The following is a 22,176-nucleotide window of genomic DNA, read 5'->3' on the forward strand; positions in this document are numbered from 1 at the left end:
GAGATTTAGATTCAAGCTTTGGTTTATTTTTATTATCTAATGATGTACGAACAGTACTTTTTAGTGTTGTAATCGATTCTTTTTAAAAAGTTTCTTAGTCCGTAAAGGTGTACCAAAACTTACATATATTCTTAAATATGTATATTACATAAAACTTACATAAAACTTACATTAGTACTTTTCTATGACACCATATACTAGCTGCAGCATATGCTAGCTTGCTAGCTAATGCACCCTTGCTCTTATGCCATAGTTCATTTTACAATTACAATGTTGTACGCACCATTTCATGTTAAAGGCATTCAGAACAGGGGCGGATCTAGAGCGGAATCTTGGGGAAGGCCCAATGTGACAAGGGCGCCAATGAGCAAAATCTTGGGGATGGGGGGAATGTGACAAAGGTGCTAATAATTGACCAAATTGGCAAATTTATTCTTTAAAAAAAAGAATAAAAAAAAAACAAGGAATGAGAACGCCAGAAAAAATCCGAATGCAAATAAGAAAATCTGATTCCAAATCTGAATGCAAGTAGTATGTTTAGATTTAGTTTAATATCCCCTCAACATTCGCTGAAATTTGCACCTTAATACCCTTAGCCTTAGTAGCCGTAGTATTCGTAGTCGTAGTATTGTTTTTTTTTTACATTTACTATATCCGTTAAAATAGCCATATTGTAATTTAAAGGGCACAACTGTTGGGTAATTTTTCCGTCTAATTTCTTCTGAAAAACTGAATCTTTGTTAGCACAAAACAATGTATTTGTCTCTAAAAATTCAGCTCATGCAAAGCAGACCTATTTGTTTTGCCTTAGTGAAAATACGAAAAGAGAATAAAAAATGCATATTGATCCTATTAGTATTATCCATGATTCAAGAAACATTTCAGTTTCATTTGCTTAAAAAAAAACAATATTTTCCTCTGCAGTGTTTCCTTCCGATTCAAAATGTATTTACTCCAGTTGCCAGAAAGAATAGATAATTAGATTTCCCGTCACAATCGGATTTTCGCTTCAATCTCTTCTAAACAAGAGTCAAGTTCCGGGTTCTATGTGAAAGCCGAGGTTTCTTATTATTTTTTTTATCTCTCTCTTCCAACACAGTTTGGAATGGCGGAACTCTTGTGGGACAGGATTTCTTCTTTTATATTAAAACCACAGTATACTGGGAGGTTTAGTATTTATAACTACATTGACCTGCATTTAGTCACGTAGCATGGGGTTGTGGACCCTGCGCATTAGATGATGCTTGATTTTTTTTTTAAAGTTTTTGTCAGCAAAAATAATTTATTGAGGAATCCTATCCATGATTATTTTATTCTAATGATATTGCTTAGAATTGTTTAAGGCTGCTAATGGATATTCGAGAATATCTGCTTAAATTGCTGTAGCTTTTTATCAATAATTAAATTATGTTTAAATATTTCATGTACATATAAGCTATGCTTGTAGTGGCCAAAGATAAGTTTCTATATAATTCTAAGAGAATAGAAATTTCTAGTTGTGGGGTCTTTTTTGGCCATCTAGTAGTACATTTAGATTTACTTTTGACAAACCAGAAAATAGCTATACCCAAAGCTGAACTGTTTATTTCAATGGAATATTCACATGGCTAACGTATTAAGTCATCAAACCCCTCGCTTTGTTGCCTGTTCGTTGTCTTCACTTGCATCATAGTATCTAAAAACTGTTTAGTTTGCTGGTTAATCTGGGCTCAAAATTTTAATAAAAGCATAAAATGCTCTTTGTGCGGGTTCGAGCTAAGATATTTTGGTCTACTTTATCGGTATTTAAGTACCTATTACTTTACGGATTTTGATTTAAACTATTTTCAGTTTGATTTTCAACATTGCTTGAAAATATACCTTCTCAGTTTTTCCTAAACACAGGGGTCAATGAGCGTAATAATGATAATAATTTTATAGTGCAGTAGCAGTATTTATTTATTACTGAGATATATCAAAAAGCTAAATACCTGAGTACATTAAGAAAAAGAGTAAAAAAGGGAAATCAAACCATGTTACGGCGACAAGCACTGAGACGCCGTACCTGACGGCCAGACACGGCGCCAGATTATGTTGATTATTCAGTTTATCTATAATATTTGGCTCGTGAAAATTCTTTACTGTTTTTCGATTCCTATACCAAAGAGGGACATAAAGCCGAAATTTACAGCAACTGAAATAAAAGATTGAAGATTAGTGATATCTTTTTACTTGAATATAGAGTAAAGGCCACAGAGATAAAGAACAGAATGATCAGACAAATCTGAATCAAGCTTACCGAATAAATACCAAGAGGGGTATATATATATCACTCCTAGTGGCTACAAATCCTTCCGTCAGTGGGGTCTTGGCTACAAAACCTGAGCTTCCTTCTACTCCCAAAATTGACTTTATCCCCCCCCCCTCCCGTCTTGATTTCGAACAAAAATTTACAAAGTTTTTGAAGTCATTTGTGGACAAAATATACATTACTTTTACTATTTTCCTTTTATCTTTTTTTTTGCGAGATTAGAATTAGTTTTGCCGAATTATTTTTATGGTCAACAGTTATCACTTAATCTCAGAGTACGATTTCTTTTTTAGATCTGCTTGGTTATTACTTGTGCATGAGCATTAAATTCTTGAAGGATAAATGTTATCCAGCCTGATTTAGTATTGTGTTCCATATCTTTAATTGACTGCAACTAAAAAGCCTTACATAAACTAGAAGAAAAAGAAAGCTGGAGAACTAGAAGATTACTTTATTTTCGCTTCGATGAATTAAAAAAAACAACAAAAAAACTAGACCTAAGATTTCTAACCAAAAATCTTTCATTATTGTACTGATCCCTCTGGGCATTACTTTCCATGGCTTGTGTAGCCAGATGTTTAATGACTTTTGATTTCCTTTCCAATATAAATATTAGAGAGTCATTCATCGTTTCCCAGCAACGCGTGTCTGCATGGAAATCTCAGAATAGCCAACATTCCCAATACCATTTAAAACATTCTTTGAGGATATGGTAGAGGTATTGTCTCTCTCTTGGCTGTCATTGGAATAATAGAAAAAATATAAATATAAAATCCGTTCAAAATTTCTTGGAGTAAAACATATCAGAAGCCAAATTTGTGGAAAAAATCCCGGGAAAAAAATAAATATAGATATGATGCTGGTTTTGATTTCAGTATACCAAACATCTAGATAAAGGCATTTTCTTTATTTCTTGGAGTGATATTTGTGTGTTTGAGGATAAACAATGTGTTTAAACGTATCGAGGTATGAATTAATTGGCTTTAGAAAATTTTTAACATTCTTTGGCCATAGGAGTTTTTGGGATTTAGTTTATAGCTAATCGGTATCTTCAGAGAATATCTGTAAAAGCGTACAAAGTCCAGAGTGAATGTAGCACTTTCCGATTGAGATAATTTTAAAAGTATAAAAATTAGACTGGCAAAAGCTCAATTTTTACCTCAAAACTGTAAAATCAAGGGTTTTAGTTGTACTTAATTATCACTTAAAACCATATAATGCATCGAATATATGACCTTTATAAAATTGTATTTTTGAAAAAGAGCTTTGAAGTACAAGTAAGAAGGAACGTGAAAGCTTAAAACGATCAAAAATCATCATAAATGGGAGGGGTCTGTCCTCTCCTTTTATTTTTACCCTTCAAATTTTCAATCTTTCAACCAGGTGCTTAAGATTTACAAAAAAAACAGCACATTTTAATAGTTTTGTTGAAGCATAAAAATGATTATATTTCGTGTAAGATCTACAAAGCATTTGTAAATAACTATTTGGGTATTTGATGTATTATAGTAAGTGTTTAGTAAGGGGTTGAGGGGGCTACACCATTTTCCTGTTCCAGACAAAATTTCGCTGGCTCTAAATATCATCATCGCTTTTCACTTAAATTTAAAAGTGTTGATTTTTTATCTTTAATTTGTGTTCGGTTTCGGATTTTTTACGTAAATCTAATCATTATTCCTCCCATAAATGAGAGGGAGCACCCTCACTTATGAAATTCAGCCCTTCATTTTCACAACTTAATGATCAAGTTTTCTTTATTAAAAATACGAAATAGTCACAATAGACTATTTTTTTTAGTGTTTTATTATTACGAAATACAATTGGAAATGTCGGGCAGTAAAAATATATATAAAGGGAATGTCCATTGTTATTCTTTAAAATTATGATGAATTTTTCCTTTACTTAATCATGTGGACATTCGTGCCCAATTTTGAGCCCAATGTTGCTTGGGAGGAAAGGCCAAAGCCTTGTCGACCCAGTTGTAGTTACATATAAAATAATGTGAAATAATTTTTTAAAGGCTTCAACAGAGGTAATTAAGATAATAAAAAGAAAATAAATTATATATATTGTCATATTGTAGAATAAAAAAGAAGCATCAGTTTATGCTATTAATTATTCAATTAATCCAACACTAACTTTTGTGCCCAAGGAAAGGAGTGACCATGTCTTTCAAAGTCAAGGGGCCGATCTGGTATTTTGAGGTGTTTTCCTATCAATGTCCTTACGAGCCCTTCTGTCTTTTCCATCTAACACGTGACATCTATAGATAGTTTTAACCTGCACTAATCTGATTGAAAAGACTATAGTGATAGGTGGACACCTTAAATAATCATAAGTTTTCCAACCCCATAAGCTTCTACGGTCCAGGTGATAATAAAGCTCAGTTCCGATGGGGTGGCGTGTCTTGAACTATCCATAAGATACCAATCTATTTAACGTTTACGCTAAAGATTCTTCTTGGCAAGACCTCTCTAAAGAGGGTCTAACTCACCTTCTAATCTTAATAACGCTGGAAATTACACCAAAAATTGGCAAAATAGCTATTTTATCCAACTATATTGCTCTTTCTTCAGATAGCCTACTTGAATAGGAACCAAAGTATCTCTCGAATGAGACTCTATTTGTAACTATACGACCATCCAGTGGGCTGTTAGCGGTGATGAAATGAAGACAGATCAGCATTGCCATACTAAAGTACAATTTTTTTAAGACAATTATTATAAACTCTTGGTAAAGGATTGTTGACTATTCCGATGGTGAATTTATTTTTTATGCCAATTCTAAGGAATTTTAGACTCCTTTAAAGTGCTGGGAACTCTCTTTTTCTGACAATAAAGTTTATAAAACGGCATTCATGTAAATGTTGCTGGTTCTAAATAAATAACAATTAGAAATTTTTTCCCTAACATAACCTAATAATTTATTCACAAGGTTTTCTTTTAATTTTATTGTAAGCAGTAACCGTGTTTCGCTCTCTCCTAAGTGCCAGCTATCGGTGAAACCCGGAAAAAATCTTTCAATTTTGCAATTTTTGAAAACAGAATTTGTTTGCGACCTCTGGCATCTTCTCAGATACTTTTAACTTCTTACTCATTTAAATGTTCCTATAAGTTACGATTCTCCGTCAGATCATAAATCTTTCGCTTTTTCGTTGCGGTTGTCACTTTAGTCATTGAAGCGCATCGTTGTCTAAATAAGCCAAATCAGCAGACTGTGGTTCTCCCTGGGATTGATTAGTTTTATTGGAGCTGAACCACGGATTAGGAAACAAGCTCGGATTTGTTCTGTCATGTACAAGAAAATCACTGGCAGTTAAAGCTCATTATGCTCATGGAGATGATTTTTCTCATTAGAGGATACTGCAGATATTTGGATGGGGTGTGTTATACTGATACGTTTCTTCTTCAATAGATTAATTGGATTTGATAATCTGCATAATCATGGAAGTGAACAGGAGCATCAGCGAAATAGGCGAAGGAGCCTAAATTGGGATTCTAAACATTGCTAAAAACAGCTAAATAACGATTATAGGGGAATACTTCTTACTTATTTCTACTTATCCTTTTACTTATTTGCCCATTACTATTTATAATTTGTTGTTGTTACTAACTCCTGCGGCATTAAGCTGCCTAAGACTGACAAGCTGTTAGACACTCACCGCATTTTACGTTGTTCAAAGTTCCTGCTTTGGCCACTTCTGAAGAATTCCAGTTATAAAACAAATGAGCATCTAAAATAAAAGGTGCTTCAAGAGTGCTTTAGTTATAAAGCTTATGAGTGTTTGATTCCATAGTGATTTTAATGGTGTATTTTGGATTTTGATCCGCCTTCATTATCGAGGCTTTTCGAGCTCTTCTAAATTTCTGGAAATTTGTTTTCAAAATTTACTTTTACTTTTAAGATGAACCTATATAGATATTTATCATCCTTAAATCATGTTTTAATGAAAGTTGTTCTCAGTAGACAGCATTATTTTCAAGACGTGCTTTTAAGCTTTGGTTTACTATCGGATGTGATTTGCTCTTTTCTAGGTTGCAGCTAACGAACAGACCCGTTTGTTGAATAAAATTTTTCTTGTCCGGTAGGAGTAGGAATTGGGGTTGCGTCATTATTAAGAAACAATTTCGAACGAACCAACATTTTTTTCAGATTCTGCAATAGGCCTATTTTAGTTTCTTTATCTCCATGTTCTAACTTAAATATTTGGCATTCTTCTTACATTGAATTACTTTAAACATGGGCGCTGTAGTTTTTTTTCCTTGCCAACTTTAACACTCTCTTCAAAGAAAGCAGCTACATCATTTCCTTCTCACAGACTGTGCTCCAAATCAGTAAGTTTTAGCCCCTGTCTTTTTATTTTCATCTTAGAAAGCCTGTCCAACAGTCCAAGGCTGCCCTAGCCTTGATCTGGGCTTAATCTTTAAGAATCGTATACTGAGATTTTACAAATGTGCTCTCATTCATCAAAACTCGGATTGCAGTATCTATGCTGTCAATTTGAGAACGTTGATCCAATTTGGCCCCCTCCATTTTGGAAACCCGGCCTTAGAATGCACTCATTCAGCTTAACTAAGGTTCCGAGTTCCAAGATTTCTTACATATTTCTATGCGATTTAAGATTGTAGATGAATTCAATTTTTACCTTGATTTAGTATCTTTCTGTTTTAGCTATTCAATTTTGTGGGAAGTAGAACAAGGAATCTTAATATTATAGTTAGCTGTATGTAGAGCTTACTTAAAAATTTCCTTTTTTTTACATAGCAATCAATAAAACTTAGATTCTAAACCAACTTTTCTTCATTAAATAAATAGTTATGTAAATGAATTGTTTAGTTTATTTATACCTATATGGTGCTATTTTGGGGGGGGGGGCGGCTTGTTTTGGACACTGGATTTGAGGCATTTGACGTAAGCATCTGGAAACTTCCATTCCAGTGTCTCCTATGACTTTCAAAAGTTAATAACTCTCGCTTCTCAATGAAATTATTTAGTGGTCTCATTATGCGATCCCACCTCGTACATTAGTGCGTCTAGTAAGAAATATACATAAAGTCATAAATCTGGATGGTCGCGTTAAAATCTGTTCTAATATTATTAGTTTACTGGCCCTCTTATTTCTACTCTTAATTTCAATTCCGGTTTTATTTCCTTACGACCGAAAATAATACTTTATTCTTATATAATTTACTTCTAGACATTAATTTTGTCATATTGATTGCTTCAGGCTCATTCAAGCCTAATTAAATGTTTCTTTTTCCTAGAGATAATAATAATAATGGGAAAGAAATTTAATTTTAAAGCTAGAGAGATAATAAAGTTCAGAGACCAAATTTGTCTGTTTATCAATTGCTTTGTCATGGGACACTTGGTTACAATCAGAGACTGAGGCTGTATAGCGTTCCTATTACATGAGCAGGGTGTCTTTCCTGGGAACTCTCGGAAGGAAATTTAGAATTTCTATGTCAATTTCCAACTTCCTTAAAAAAGAAGCTTTGGATTCAGCGCCAGATGCATTTGCATTGATCACTATCTAAGGGTGTTCTAATCAATATTCACTTGAAAAAAAAATGTTTTGTTGGTCTTTGGAATCTTGACAATTCTATTACTATCTCTAACAATGGGACAGTTTTCGGAGAAATTTGGGATAATTTACCGTTTCGTCTTATAACTTGACTAATCAACTTGATTTTCGTATCCTGTAGATCATTTCATTTCAGTCGAAATATTCTTTAGTCAAAATGTCAGTTATAAGTTTTAAAATGTATTAAATCAGTTACGAACGTCAAAATTTGTTTCGGGTGGGGGAACAACTTCAAGAAGAGTATCAAAAATAGTTAAATGATATGAAAGATGTTACTAACAATATGAAAAACCACGTAAGTACTGTTTTTTTAGAGAGGAGGGGCACAGACATGAAGCTACTTTGCATACATTCCTGTTTCAAATTTTTATGCATTCCTTTTATCGTCTTAATAGCTTTTCTAAAATAAACCATAATTGACTTTTATCGACATCACCTGTGCTGGCTGCTCATCTGTGTCTTTGCGTTCAATAGGACGTAATATATCTCCAATTCCATACGTGAATGCTACAGACAGAAGAACAAAGTATCGATCAATTTGATTTTTAGGAAATCAAGAAAGTTCTGCAGCTGTTCAACCATTTGCATATTATAATGAAATTCTTTAACGATTATTTTAGGTGTTAAGTGGAAGAAAAACGCCCCTAGAACAGTCAGTTGTTCGGGCAGCAAGTTCATCAGCTTCTAGCAACAGGTAATTTTATTCTTGCTGTTAAAACTAGATTCCCTTTTTTATTTCTCGTATAGCGGTTTTATCATTTATGCATAGAGATACGGGGCACACTGTGTCTGTTTAATGGAAAGTGGGGGGGGGGGCTAGATCTCCAATGATTAAAGCGTAATTACGTACATTCTCCTTCTTTTTCTTTTTGTATTTTTACGAATTTTTAAATCTGTTGTTAATTGTCAGACAGATTTATATCAATCAAAGAAAATATTCCCAAAAGAGGAGTCATTAGACAAAACTTTTCAAGGGAGGGGAAAGGGGTTTTTCCGACTGGTTGATCATATTTACTGATAAGTTTCCCGGCCGAGATTCTATTTCCGAGCATATGGAAATGGTATAACTTATGTCACCTATTTAACCACTCATCGCATTGATTTAGTAGACAAATGAAAATAAAGTTAAATATTCTTGAATTTTTTCGATACTGTTATTGCACCTATTTTTTTTCTAGATAAAAAATTATGCATATTGTAGCTTTGTATTATATAAAATTTGATTCATCGTTGTTTCAAAGCCTTTATGTACATGTCATTGGTTTAGCCCCCCCCCCCTTATTTTTGATCCCTAAATGTCTGGAAGTCGTTAAACATGCCTTATTTAAATTTTTACCTCTTAGAGGACTGACTAGTTAAGTGAAGTAAATTCAAGAAGATAAATAATAAAGCCAGGGTCTGTAGAAAAAAAAACCTAGCATGTGCTGTCTCTGAGACCGAGCTAAAACTGTCTTTGTACCATGAAAGTGAGGCTATGTCCCTAATCTTTTTCAGTTTTTGCTCGGTTGATTTTTTTTCCCTGCTTTTAAAGATTACATCTTATTTGGTTTGTCTTTTTCATTTCTGTTGAGTTTTTCTTTGTGCTGGACGGATTATAATATTTACAAAATAGTAATAGCAATCCCCTTTTAAAGGTTAAAGAAAAACGTGAACTGAACCCAATGTTTATAAAGGCATTACTAAGATTTTAACGTCTTCTGAATTTTCATTTCAATTCTTAATGTTAGGTTATTAACTATTTTTTTCAAATAGTCTTATTTGATTTGAGCTGGTCATTTGATCCAGGGGATTTTGTTGACTAAGTCCTTGCCTTAGTGTAACAGATCAGTATCGTCTTTTTATTTTTACAGGTTTCATTTGTAATTTTAAAGACTTTTGATGTATCTATATTTATTACTTGCTTCCTTTTTTCCTATAAGTGCTTAGGTATTTTAGACAGATGACAGCTGGAGCTCATGGGTGCCCATAAGCTGGATTTTTTTTTGGGGGGGGGGGTTACCTGGTCTAATCAGTACTTCCAATGCTGTATAATAGAAATCTCAAAAGAAAAATATAAAAATATAATGCAGCGTCATTCAACCAGGGGGCGGGCTGGAGCTCCCCCTGCCTCCCTATGGGTGCCCCTGCTGGGGCTTATTATTTGCGAGTTGCTGCCGTTTAAAATGTAATCTACCTTTTTTAGTTAGATTTTCACCTCTTTTGGCTAAAGATCCATTTGCAGCAAGTATCGATTTAATTTTGTTTAAAAAGATCACATTTAAGGAGTTCTGGACGCTAAAGCTGAAACTCGAAATGCAGAATTAATGCACATTATGTATGTTTTTCACTGTTTTGAATTATAAGCACAATATATGATTTTCACTCGTGTTGTGTCGATTAGTGACATCCAAGAAACAATTTTTTTTCTTGATCCTAATTCGAACACTAAAATGCCAATTTCCTAGTCGTTGTGTATTGATTACATGCAACCAAATTATGTTCTAAGGCCTAAGCCTCGCCCACGAGAATATTCTTTGGTGTTCTATGGGCATCAAATAACGTCTCTGAAACTCAGCCTTACTTCTGAGAAGGAAGTTGCTCTCTATCATTTCAGCCTTTATTTCACCTAAATTGTTTTTATGATTCGAGCATTTAATTTTGTTTTTCTAGTGCTGATGCAGAAGAAAGCGGCAATGAAGAAGAAGGGGTAGATACAACTGTAATTCGCCGAGGATATAGGTTCTTAGGACGAGTAGTAAGAGCTGCTTTACCTATTCAGGTACGCTTTTTCATTCTCTTTTCATAAGCTCAACTTAAAAATTTTCAGAAATTGTAAAGTATGTCATATCTCTTGTTCTATTTAGAGGTAAGACTGGGCTGTTTCCCTAAGAAAGCAATATTTTCAGTATATTTGTATTAACACACTGCAAAAAAAGTAACCTGTTTTAAACAGTCTAAAGTCGGAGCAACTTCATAACTCTTTGACCTGTTGTAAACAGTCTAAAGGCGGAGCAACTTCATAACTCTTTGTCCGTGCTACTTAAAGTTTTTCACTGCTAATACTTTATCTGGTCTTTTTTTGGATGATTGACTGCTGATGACTGCTGAAGACTGCTGATATCAAAAGACTCCAGTTATAATATAGTCCTCTGCCATTATGAATGCGATTTTAGATTATGTGTTTTTCCATTTATTGAAATTCTGCTTTATAAAATGATCAGGAACATTGATTAGCGTGGGCCATTCTATTAAGAAAATTACGAATACACATCCATAGAAATAGATTTAATATGTTTTCTGCCGCAATTAGTGGTACCATTAATTAACTAAAACTTTATTTAGCACTTCTGATTAAAAAAATTTGTGACTGATTTCACAAAATGACTGTTTTCTTCAGTAGTCCGAAGACAAGAACGCATCCAGGTTTTTTGTTCAGGCTGGGGGAGGTTACAATAAAGACCCTTAAAAAACGCGGCAAAAAGCATTTTTGTTACGTTTTTACATGTTTGACATTTTTGTTTTGTTTGTTTTCTGTTTTTTTTTTTGGGGGGGGGGGGTACCTTCATGGTTACGGCCTTGAACGAAGACAATATATTCATCAAAGAAAGTTCAAATATAATTTGAAATGTGGTGCTACCCAGAAAATCCCCCCGTCCCCTGGAAATGCCTAACGAAGATACGAAATGGATTGCTGGCCCTATGAACCCAATTTCTTAATGTTAAATTGTGTATATAAATAAGTTAGTGTCCTGTTTTTCAGTTTTTCTGTTTAAGAACTAAAATGATGGATTGTAACTAAAATTCTGAGCAAAATTTTAATATTTAATCAAAATGTTCGATGAGCAGTAGTTTTATTGAATCAGTTCTTATTAATATCTTTACTGCCGAATTTCTGGCAGACAGAGAGGGATATTATTGTCCATATGAATCGAAATTCTGCGGGACTCGTTAGTTACGTCAAACAAGTAGTGAGCATTCCGACTCACCAAAGTGGCAGTACTCTTGACATGATCTTTACGAACTTTGCAGATCTTTATAACGCTCCCCGATCTCTAGGTCCCCTTCAGAATTCTGACCATTTTATAATTTTCTGGGAAGCACAAGCAATTATCCCACGACCGAAACGAACAAAAACCACAATTCGGCCCATCACAAGGTCTTCAATAGCTCAATTCGGTCGCTGGATTGGTACTTACGATTTTGAGGACATTTGTGCAGAGGCCGACATTAATGTCAAAGTCAGCAAGCTGAACAGCCTTCTGTTGGAAAGGTTCCACGATTTTTTTCCAATAAAAGTTATTACAGTTTGTGACACTGACAAACCATGGATCACCTGCTAACTCAAACAGATTATAAAAACTCGTTGTAGTCTCCACAAAGCTGGAGATCAAGTGGCTGCAGCCAGTTTGCGTAACAGAATTGTGAAGTTAAAGAGACTAGCCCAAAGACAGTATGTAAAAGAGAAAATAACACCATTACTGTATACTGACCCTCACAAATGGCACTCCTTGGTCAAAACCCTTGCAGGGAAATCAACGCCAAAGGACCTGAGACTACTCAAAGATGACGGCACACTGACATCAGCTACTGAAGTGAACAATTTTTTCTCCGGCATATGCACCACATACCCATCAATCACAAACTCAGAAATTGAGAGTATCATTGCCGACACCGGGACTGATGAGATAAGTATCTGAATATGCCGTCTTTAAGGAACTTCAGAAACTGAAAGTAAACTGTGCGTCTTACCCTGGTGAACTCCCTGTCAAGTTGTTACGCGAGTTCTCCATCTTTCTCGCAAAGCCAATCAGCTCTATTATTAACCAGTGTTTTCGCGAACATGTGTTCCCCAGTGTTTGGAAGAGAGCTTATGTGCGCGTCATTCCAAAAGTGAAAAACCCGATATCTTGCGACCGACTCCGCCCGATTTTGATAGTTCCGAACCTCTCTAAGTTAGCGGAATCATTTATATATCGTGAGCTTATGTCACAAGTCCAGGGCTCTCTTGATCCATAGCAATACGGGTGCTTGGAAGGTAGTGGTACAACTGTTTATCTTGTGTGTCTGCATCACCTTATTGTCGAATGTCTTGACCAAGGAGCCACAATTATAGATCTCATCCTAGCCGACTATAGAAAAGCCTTTGACTTGATACGCCATTATACTGCAGTGAACAATCTGAAGGTTATGGGAGCTTGCAGACAAATTCTCTTATAAATAATAAATTTCTTACGTGACCGACTATAGAGAGTATATGGTCTCTACCCAGATGATACTGATTTGGAATGGTCTGAGCTTACGTTTGGTGCCCCACAAGGAACTAAACTAGCTGCCTTGTTGTTCTTGGCGGTGATCAACTTCGTCCTTGCCGATTTTGACGAACGGTTCAAATTCGTAGATGACCTTTCCACCCTCTTAATATATCTCATTGAGAAGTCTCAAACTAGCCCCCTGTTCAATGAATTATTTATCAACAACTTTAGAGACCAGTATTCTGAAAACAGCCTCCAAATCAACAAAACGAAAACCAAAATTCTTAGATTTAACCCTCTCAAAAAGGACTTTCAGTGCCCCCCTCCCCCATGCCAAAGCGTATCGTTGGCAGTTATTCTTGGTGTTACGTTCATCGTTGACTGTTCGTTTAGCCTCCATGTCCAAAGGGTAGTGAAAAAGGTGAACTGTGCCATGCGTACACTTTTACTGATGTAAAGATTTGGTTTTTCAGTGCCGCAATTGAAAACAGCCTACCTGATATATAGTTACCTGAGATTAGAGTATGCGTACCCTATATGGGGTCCATAGGTTCAGAGCACTGCCTATATGAGCGAAGTACTCGAATCAGTCCAGAAAAGAGCGGTGAAGGCCACACTGCCTGATCTGTACACCGATTACGAATCAGCACTGTCTCAACTAAATTTGCCGTCACTCCACGATTGCCGTTTTCAACTTATCTCTAAATTTGGCCAGTTTCTTCTGACAAGTAATAAACACAGAAATATATTACCCCCAATGCTGACAAAAAAGTAACTACAAGATCAAAAGCAACAAAGCTAGCCCAGCCCAAGTGTCGCACTAATCGCTTCAGTAATTCGTTTGTGCCTTTTTATGCTTCTGTCTACAATAAGTGACATGTGTATTAATTTTTTGTGTCTTTGTTCACTTTGTAAATAATAGCGCGATTTAGTCGGGATTTAAACCCTGACTACGAAAGCTTTTATGTTAATAAATGATTCTGAAATGTTACGTAAAATATTTTGTAGCGAAGAGTGACGAAAAAATGAGGTTGCTAATATGACCACATCTTATACTGGCATGTTTTATGCTTATTCCTACAATGGAAAATGACAAGTGCGCCAAACGCTAGATGGCTTTGATATTTTCTTTTCGACACTAGCGCCAGTTCCTACTCTTATAATATACCCATGCTTTTTGAACTGACCTCTGAAGTAGCCTAAAGATTTTTTTTTCTGATCTATTTACTTGAAAATGTTAATTTTTTCTTTTGCATTGAGGACTTAGCGGAAGTCTGCTGAAATCAGAAAATCTTCCAAATATTAGTTTCAGTCACATTTAAAATCATGAATGCGTACTTTACTCAACAGGGTTGTTTTGTTCCCATTAAAGCCGCTGTTCCAAGCGGCTGAAGTCATCCTGACTTCTACAATAATGCTCTCTGATGTTAAATATATTGTGTAAATATGTTTAACTACATTGAACCTTTGTATATAAACAGAGAAAGAGAAATTTTACCATTTAAAATCGCTGAAACAAAGATACTAGTCGCAGTTGCCACCCCCACCCCCACCCCCCTCTCCCCCAAGAAATGTCCTGGTGAGGCTCATGATGCCCTGCCGTGCTTTTTCCGCCTTTGTGCCGGTTGGCATGTGAATGAAATATTTTATGCTACATAGAAAAAGATGGGTTCAATGGAGTGGTGCGATTACCCCTCCCAATGGCAGGGGTAGGATATTAGGTATTAAAATGCACTCTTTTAGGCACCTGCCTCCTCCCTCCGCCCCCAAAAAGACCCACCCTTCCTCCTTCATACTAGCTTATGCATAATTATACTTCTAAATCGATTGGTTACAAATAGGCAAAATCTTGGGAGGGAGCCAAATGTGACAAGGGCGCCACTAATTGACCAAATTGACAAATTTATTTTTTTAAAAGAGTGAAAAACGAAAAAAACAAACAAGGAATGAGGACGCCAGAAAATATCTTGCAGGGGGGTCGATGCCCCCTCCCTGGATCTTCCAGTAATTGGCTATGTCAAAATTGTAATCAACAGCAACTGTGGTAAAGTAGTTGATCTTCCCAAAATTGGCAAAATTGTAGTTTGGTGTGCCACAAAAATGGCAGAAAACACCACTTTCCCTCTGCACAATATTCTTGGTAACTTAGAAGGGAACTAGAATATTTAATTTTCGGTCGAACGAGCCCTCTCCTGTTATTAAAGGAGCATCAATTCAACAGGGTCAACCCTAGGGGAAAAAAACAACAGATAAAACACTCATCTGAGAGCTTTCTTCTGGGATAAAAATGCCAAATTTCACATTTTTGTAGATAGTAAATTTTCATAGCAGGGTTCTCTAATATACTGAATTCAATAGTGTGATTTACATTAAGATCACTTGGATTTAGGGGGTTATTTCTCCCATTTCTTAAAAATCAGGCCACTTTTTTCAAGCTCGTAGCGTTTGGTGTATAACATTAAACTTAATGAACTTTATGTATTTGGAATCAGCATAAAAAGGCAATTTGTTTGATGTAATAATTATTATCAAAATTACTTATTTAGACTTTCGGTTACTGTTGGCCTGAGTCACTCTTTACTTACAGTTGGTTACCACGAACCGTTTGATTCTGTACAATATTCTACATGTATTTTGGAATATAGGTAGAATATTCCACAATCCATTCTTTCCTTCATTCTTTTTATTTGTCTTAATTTTGCTTGGGTGCCCAATTTTACATGTGGGTAGAATTTACAGGGAAAAGGAGACTTCGCGAAGGGGAGACTTTTAGGGGGGTGGGGGTTGGGGATGCTCCGGACCCTTAAATCGGGAATCTTAGCTAAAATTTGATTATTTTTTTAAAGAAGACTAATTTTTTTATGTCTTTTTATATTTCTTTTTTATAGTCTTTTGTCCATATATGTGTAGACTTCTCAGTAATGTTCGTTTTTTTTTAAAGATATCAGAATAATTTGCTTGTCTCCTTACTATTGCCATTCCTCCTTGAACGACTTTAATTTACCTCAAGTGATCTGGTTTTAGTCTTTCTTGAAAATAGTAAAATATAGATATCTAAAACATTAAATATTAGTTGATAACAGTACATCTTTGAATATTCAAAAAAAAAAAAAATTAAAGGCTGAATTGGTTTCAGCTTAATATCATTATCACTAAATGCTAATTGTAATGATGATGTTATTAATACCAGCAGTATTAATAACGTCTTGACTGAGATGTATTCCGTTGATGTACCTTAGTTGCGGGGAATATGTTAATTAAAATGTACATATACCTATAAGTGTATTTTTGGAAAGGGGTTTGAGTGTTTATAGAAACCGGCCCTCTCCTTCTAAAGATAAGAAGTCGGCACAGGTTTAATTAAGATTTTTCGACACCTTTCTAGTTGTAATAGGTAGACGTTGCTTTAAAACAAAAATAGTGGTAATAGTCACAATTGTTGATCCTTAACAAATTCAGTTTCATTCTTTGATATTAATTAGTTTCAGGCATAGAAAAAATATGTACAAAATGGTGATTTTTTAAAAGTATTTTAGCGTATAATAATCCCGGATGCATAGAAACACATGATATTAAAGTTACCTATTTCTGAAATTGTTTTGTTCGTGTTATTATCCATAACTCCGAGAAATGCAACAAACTTTCAATTCCGTTCTTATTTCATCGTAAAATTAAAACAAAATCTCAACCGAATGGAAAGGTTTCTTACTGGGTTCTCATGTAAGAAATTTCTTTCTATCTCATCAAATTATCAAATAGAATAAAGCTTGGAGCTAGAGATTTTTTTTAATAGAAATAAGCCCCAGTGGAAGCAAGTGAAATTTATCGAACAGTTCGTGGTAACGAACTGTAAGTAAGGAGCGACCCGGCTCAATGGTAACCGAAACTCTAAAAAATGGAATTTTGATACCAATAGATACATCAAAAGAATCAGATTTTAATGCTGATTTCAAATATATACATTTCATCAAGTTTAGTCTTATCCATCAAAAGTTACGCGCCTGAGAAAATTTGGCTGATTTTAGAAAAAAGGGAAAAAGACCCCCTAAAAGTTATAGAACCTTAATGAAAATCACACCATCATATTGAGCGTATCAGAGAACCCTACTGTATAGGTTTCAAGCTCCTATCTGCAAAAATGTGGAATTTTGCATTTTTTGCCAGAAGAAAGATCACGGATGCGTGTTTATTTGTTTTTTGTTTTTTTTCCCAGGGGTGATTGTATCGACCCAGTGGTCCTAGAATTTCGTGAGAGGGCTCATGGAACGGAAATTAAAAGTTATAGTGCCCTTTTAAAGTGACCAAAAAAAATGGAGGGCAACTAGGCCCCCTCCCACGCACATTTTTTTCCCAAAGTTACCCGATCAAAATTTTGAGATAGCCATTTTGTTCAGCATAGTTGAAAATATGATAACTATGTCTTTTAGGATAACTTAATCCCCCGAAGTCCCCGGGGGAAGGGCTGAAAGTTATGAACTTCGCCCAATGGTAACATATAGTATTGGTTATTGGGAAGTATACAGACGTTTTCAGGGGGGATTATTCTGGTATTGGGGGGAGGGGGTGGGTCGGGGTTATGTGGGAGGATCTTTCCACGGAGGAATTTTTCATGGGGGAAGGGACATTGCTATGAAAGGGGTGCCGGATTTCCCAGCATTATTTAAAAAAAAGATCAGAAATTAAATATAAAAAAAAATAAGTTTTTCAACTGAAATTAAGCAGAAACATCGAAACTTAAAAACGAACAGAAAATATTACGTATATGATTGGAATCACCCGCTAGTCAATACCTCGCTCTTTAAGCCAAAAATTTTTTAGTACTTTCACAAGAGCTATTTATTCTAATTAACGGCCTTTGTGATTAAGGGGTCATTTTCAAAGAATTGGAACAAACTTCGAACTTTAGCGTAAAGAGCGAGGTATTGACTAGGGGGTGAACCCCTAATGTACGCATAAAAATATATGAATATAGAAGTTCGTTACGTAAGTTAATTCGTAAGTCACGTATATTTATTACTAATAAAAACGTTCGTAAATAAAATTAAACAACTTTCGAGAAAGCCATTTAACCAAATAAAAGTAAAATTAATATGAAAATTTTGTTGTAATTATTCATGTACGGTGAGCCAAAATCAAAACCTGCATTAATTCAAAAACGTTCAAAAATTAAATAAAAAAAACAGGTTTTTTTTACTGAAAGTAAGGAACGACGTTAAAACTTAAAACGAACAGAAATTATATCCGTATATGAAAGGGGCTGTCCCCTCCTCAACGCCTCGCTCTTTATGCTAAAGTTTTTTATTGTTTAAAAAAATAAGAGTTGTGAGAAAGTCAAACTTAAGCGTAAAGAGCGAGGCGTTGAGGAGGGGACAGCCCCTTTCATATACGGAATAATTTCTGTTCGTTTTAAGTTTTAACGTCGTTCCTTACTTTCAGTTAAAAAAACTTGTTTTTTTTATTTAATAGATTCAAGATCAATCTCTATTGTTAAGGAGAAATTTTTATGTCAATTCATACATCATGATTGTCGCTTCGTTTGGATATTGTAGGACTAAATGTAGCCAGACCAAAAAAAGAAAAAAAGTTTTAAATGTTTTAATTATGTTGGAATTAAAGGTTTTGCTGTTGATATAATTGAACTTAACTTTCTTATCTTAAGGTTCTTGTAGAATAGGTATTTCTTTTGATTTTTTTTTTGTACAATTTTTGTAGGCATAAAAAATAATTCGAATGCATCATAATTGAATTATTATATTTTCTATTTTTCTTTTTTTTAATTTTTAGGTTTACCTTAAAGCATACATTTAACCGTGTGTCAAACTGGGCAATTTTTTTTTTTTTTTTTTTTTAGCCTTTTGACTGCCACAAATATTCTGCTTATGCAAATGTTATTGCAATTCTATTACTGTTGTAATACTTTTGTCCTTCCACTTCAAGCATGCTATTATGAATAGTAGCTCCTAAGAAAGAGCTACTATACGCTGATTCTTACCTGGCGTCTACGCCTTTAATTTTATTATTCGCTATTGATTTTACTGCTACTAATTATTAGATTTACAAAGAGTTAAGCTATGTGTTTTATAGGCTGCGTCAAATTTCGCTAGCTATTTTCGTGGTAACGCTAATCAAGGGTTTTGAATTTCTGACTATTTACAAATATGTGGATTTTCCATAGAAAGTAGGAAAAAGTCAGTAGAGATGTCTAAGGGTCTTTATTGGGGAACGATCTATGAACAGATCTGGAATTATTTTGTATGTTTATCCTCCTCTCATACAATACATTATAGATCTGATGAGGAGATGTCCTTGAACGCGGGCGTACACTCCGCGTTCTAATGCCGGCCTTTTGTAAATCTTTACGTGCAATATACCCCGTCCTCATTCTTGATTTTTATTTTTTTTCACTGACTCTCGATTAGTTACCTGTTAGGACCTTGTCTCCTGAACTTTGTAACAATCGTTTTGGTCTGTTCGCTCTATGAGAGGGCTGAAATCACTGCTGCCTTTTTTCTGTTGGTATATTTCAAACCACCTTAAAGAATTCAAAAAATTATGCTTACAAGAAGAATTCCACTCTTTTTTTAAGATTTGTATTAAATGCTAATAGATGAATTTTCTTGCTTTTTGAATATAGCGCTTAAGAGTTGAGGCTTTCATCGTTATCATCTTTGAACTTTTGCTCCAGTTAGAAACATTTGCATATACTTTCTATCCTCTTGCAGTTTATTGCTGTTTCTTTCGAGTAACTGGTTTTCACCATTGTTGGCAGTGACATTTAAATGATACCTTCCATAGTTTGCCAGGCAATTCTAAGAAGTTAGTTTCTGTTTATTTTTTTATGTCCTTACTTATTGATAATAATCTTTAACTAATTGGTGAAAATGTGGCTGCTTTAATTTGTCTTATATATTGCCTAGATTTTTGCCAATGCCACTGAAAATATTTAAATGCGCTTTATGAAAGTTTTAACTCTCGCAGTTTGTTTTATTTTTGTTGAGCTTTTCTAAAAATAACCATTTAAACAAAAACAAAGTTTTAGCAACGAGATATTTTAGTTGGAAAAAAGCCTCACCAGGCAATACAGATTAATTTTTATATGTTCTTTTTTTTCATTGAGGATGATCGGTATAACACAAAAGTTTGTTAGTATACTGTATAGGTTTCTCAAAATTAATCAGGATTAAGTGACACGCTTTTAAATTCCATTCCATTGGGCGAGCGAGTCCCTCAATCTCTTAACATTCTCCTTATGAAGGGCCAGTACCAACCAAAATAAAACAAAAACGTCATTTAAGCTTGGTTCGTTTTGATACACTCCGTAATAAATAATATATGTTTAACATTTCTCCCTCCAATACTGTACTGATGGTATGACTTGTTGTGGCATCGTCTCCTTCTTTAAGGTATTTGACAAGCCATACAAATTAAACAACAGTTTAAAGTTATTATTTTAAACTTCATTTATATGGAATATAACAATTGGAATTCGTAATTGTATGTTATAAATCATATAACTACTCATCTTGGGGACGGGATACGGGGAGTTTTTCTGCCCAAAATTGGCCCAGTAACTGTCCTAGGAGGATTTTGAAAATTTTGATCTAATAACGCACTATCAAGTAAAAATTCACCCAACATTTACTTTATTTACTTAAAATGTTTTATTTAGCATAAATTTTGCTACGTACTGTTTGAGCTAAAATTAAAAAAATATTATTAGGGGAATTTCGTCACATATACTCCTCTTCTAACCCTATCACTGCTGCTCCGTTCCAATAAAAAAAATACTTTTTTTTAGCTTTATCCCTCATTTAAAACGAATGTATACGACAAATATATTTGTGCAACAAATATTAAAGTCTCGCTTTTTGAAAAGCTTTTAACAGATAAGCAAACCAGATTTATTTCGTTTGCCTTCTTTACCTTGAAAAAATGAAAAATAATTCTTCTAGCTATTCTACTGATGTAAGTTAGAGACGGAACTTTGAAAAATCGCATTCTTTCATTCATTCAAACTTAATAATCTTGAACCGAGAGTACTTTTATTCTGCTCTCCTGTCTTGTAAAAAGACACAGTTTAAACTTATTAATCTGTCCGTTGCTAATTCGAAGCTTAATGTCGAAAATTGTATGCGAAAGCTTTGGAAATTGCGGCATAATTCATACACTTTATTCGTGTAATAACATTTCAATTTTTTTATACAATCTTTTTTCTTGTTATAGGCCTTGATGCTCGTTCTAATTGGTGTTGCGTCGCTTATACCAGCACCGAATGATGATTGGCGTTGTACTTTGGCCAACTCACTATCGCACATCCTTGAACCAGCACTTCGATATCCTGACGGGCCGCCCCCTACATAACTTGTGTCACATGGTTTCATTAAACGTCTTTTTTTTTTTACCAATTTTTGGCGTAATTATATTTTTCCATTTGCTCGTTGAAAATTCGAAGGCCTGAAAAATTGTGATTATTTTAGAATCGGTTACGGTAGCTTTTTGTTATTTAGAATACATGCATGAAATTTCACATATTATTCAGTCATTTATCTATGGTGCTTATGTGTTGTTAAATATATACTCTTACTTGAAATAAAATTAATGTAATGGCTACTTTTGCTTTTTAAACTAACGTTTAGATAAACAAATTGTTATGCATTAGTTTTCTCCTAACCAAGTCATACTTGTTTTCTGTAGAATGTTGTTGGGTCTAATTTTTTTTCTAAAGTGTGATATATTTCAGATATTTCTGTCATCTTTTACCAGAGAGTCTCACCAGTTTGTGTTGGTATCAAGGTGAGAGGGGCGGGGACACTGCTTTTTCCCCTAATGCTCCCATTCAGTACATATTCAGGTGTAATTCACATTCAGCTCTGTGTTTTTTTTTGTTCTAAATGAGCTGGTAATAGGACTATTTATAATAGTTTGAGTAAAACTACACATTAAAACTTTCTTTTTAATTTTTTACTCGAACTAGGGGGTAGAGGTCATTAAATTTTTCTTCTTTGAATTTTGTTTCTTTATAGTCGACTTCTCTACATAAGATATTTTTTCAGAACTGTGCAAATTAAAAA

The 22,176-nt window shown here is 34.5% G+C and overlaps 1 protein-coding gene across 1 annotated transcript in view; it reads left to right on the forward strand.

Annotated features, from left to right (window-relative positions):
• The window catches only part of LOC148956437 (uncharacterized), a 570,204-nt gene extending 548,491 nt beyond the window's left edge, over positions 1-21,713 (forward strand). Inside the window, 3 exon segments of the mRNA XM_089090886.1 lie at positions 8,495-8,568; positions 10,524-10,632; positions 21,329-21,713. Of these exon segments, the coding sequence (XP_088947012.1) occupies positions 8,495-8,568; positions 10,524-10,632; positions 21,329-21,466 (321 nt within the window). The 3' untranslated portion in view covers positions 21,467-21,713.
• The last annotated feature ends 463 nt before the right edge of the window (positions 21,714-22,176 follow it).

This window comes from Artemia sp. Qi Xiang Cuo, chromosome 1, assembly GCF_049724085.1.
Source record: "Artemia sp. Qi Xiang Cuo chromosome 1, ASM4972408v1, whole genome shotgun sequence".
NCBI lineage: Eukaryota > Metazoa > Arthropoda > Branchiopoda > Anostraca > Artemiidae > Artemia > Artemia sp. Qi Xiang Cuo.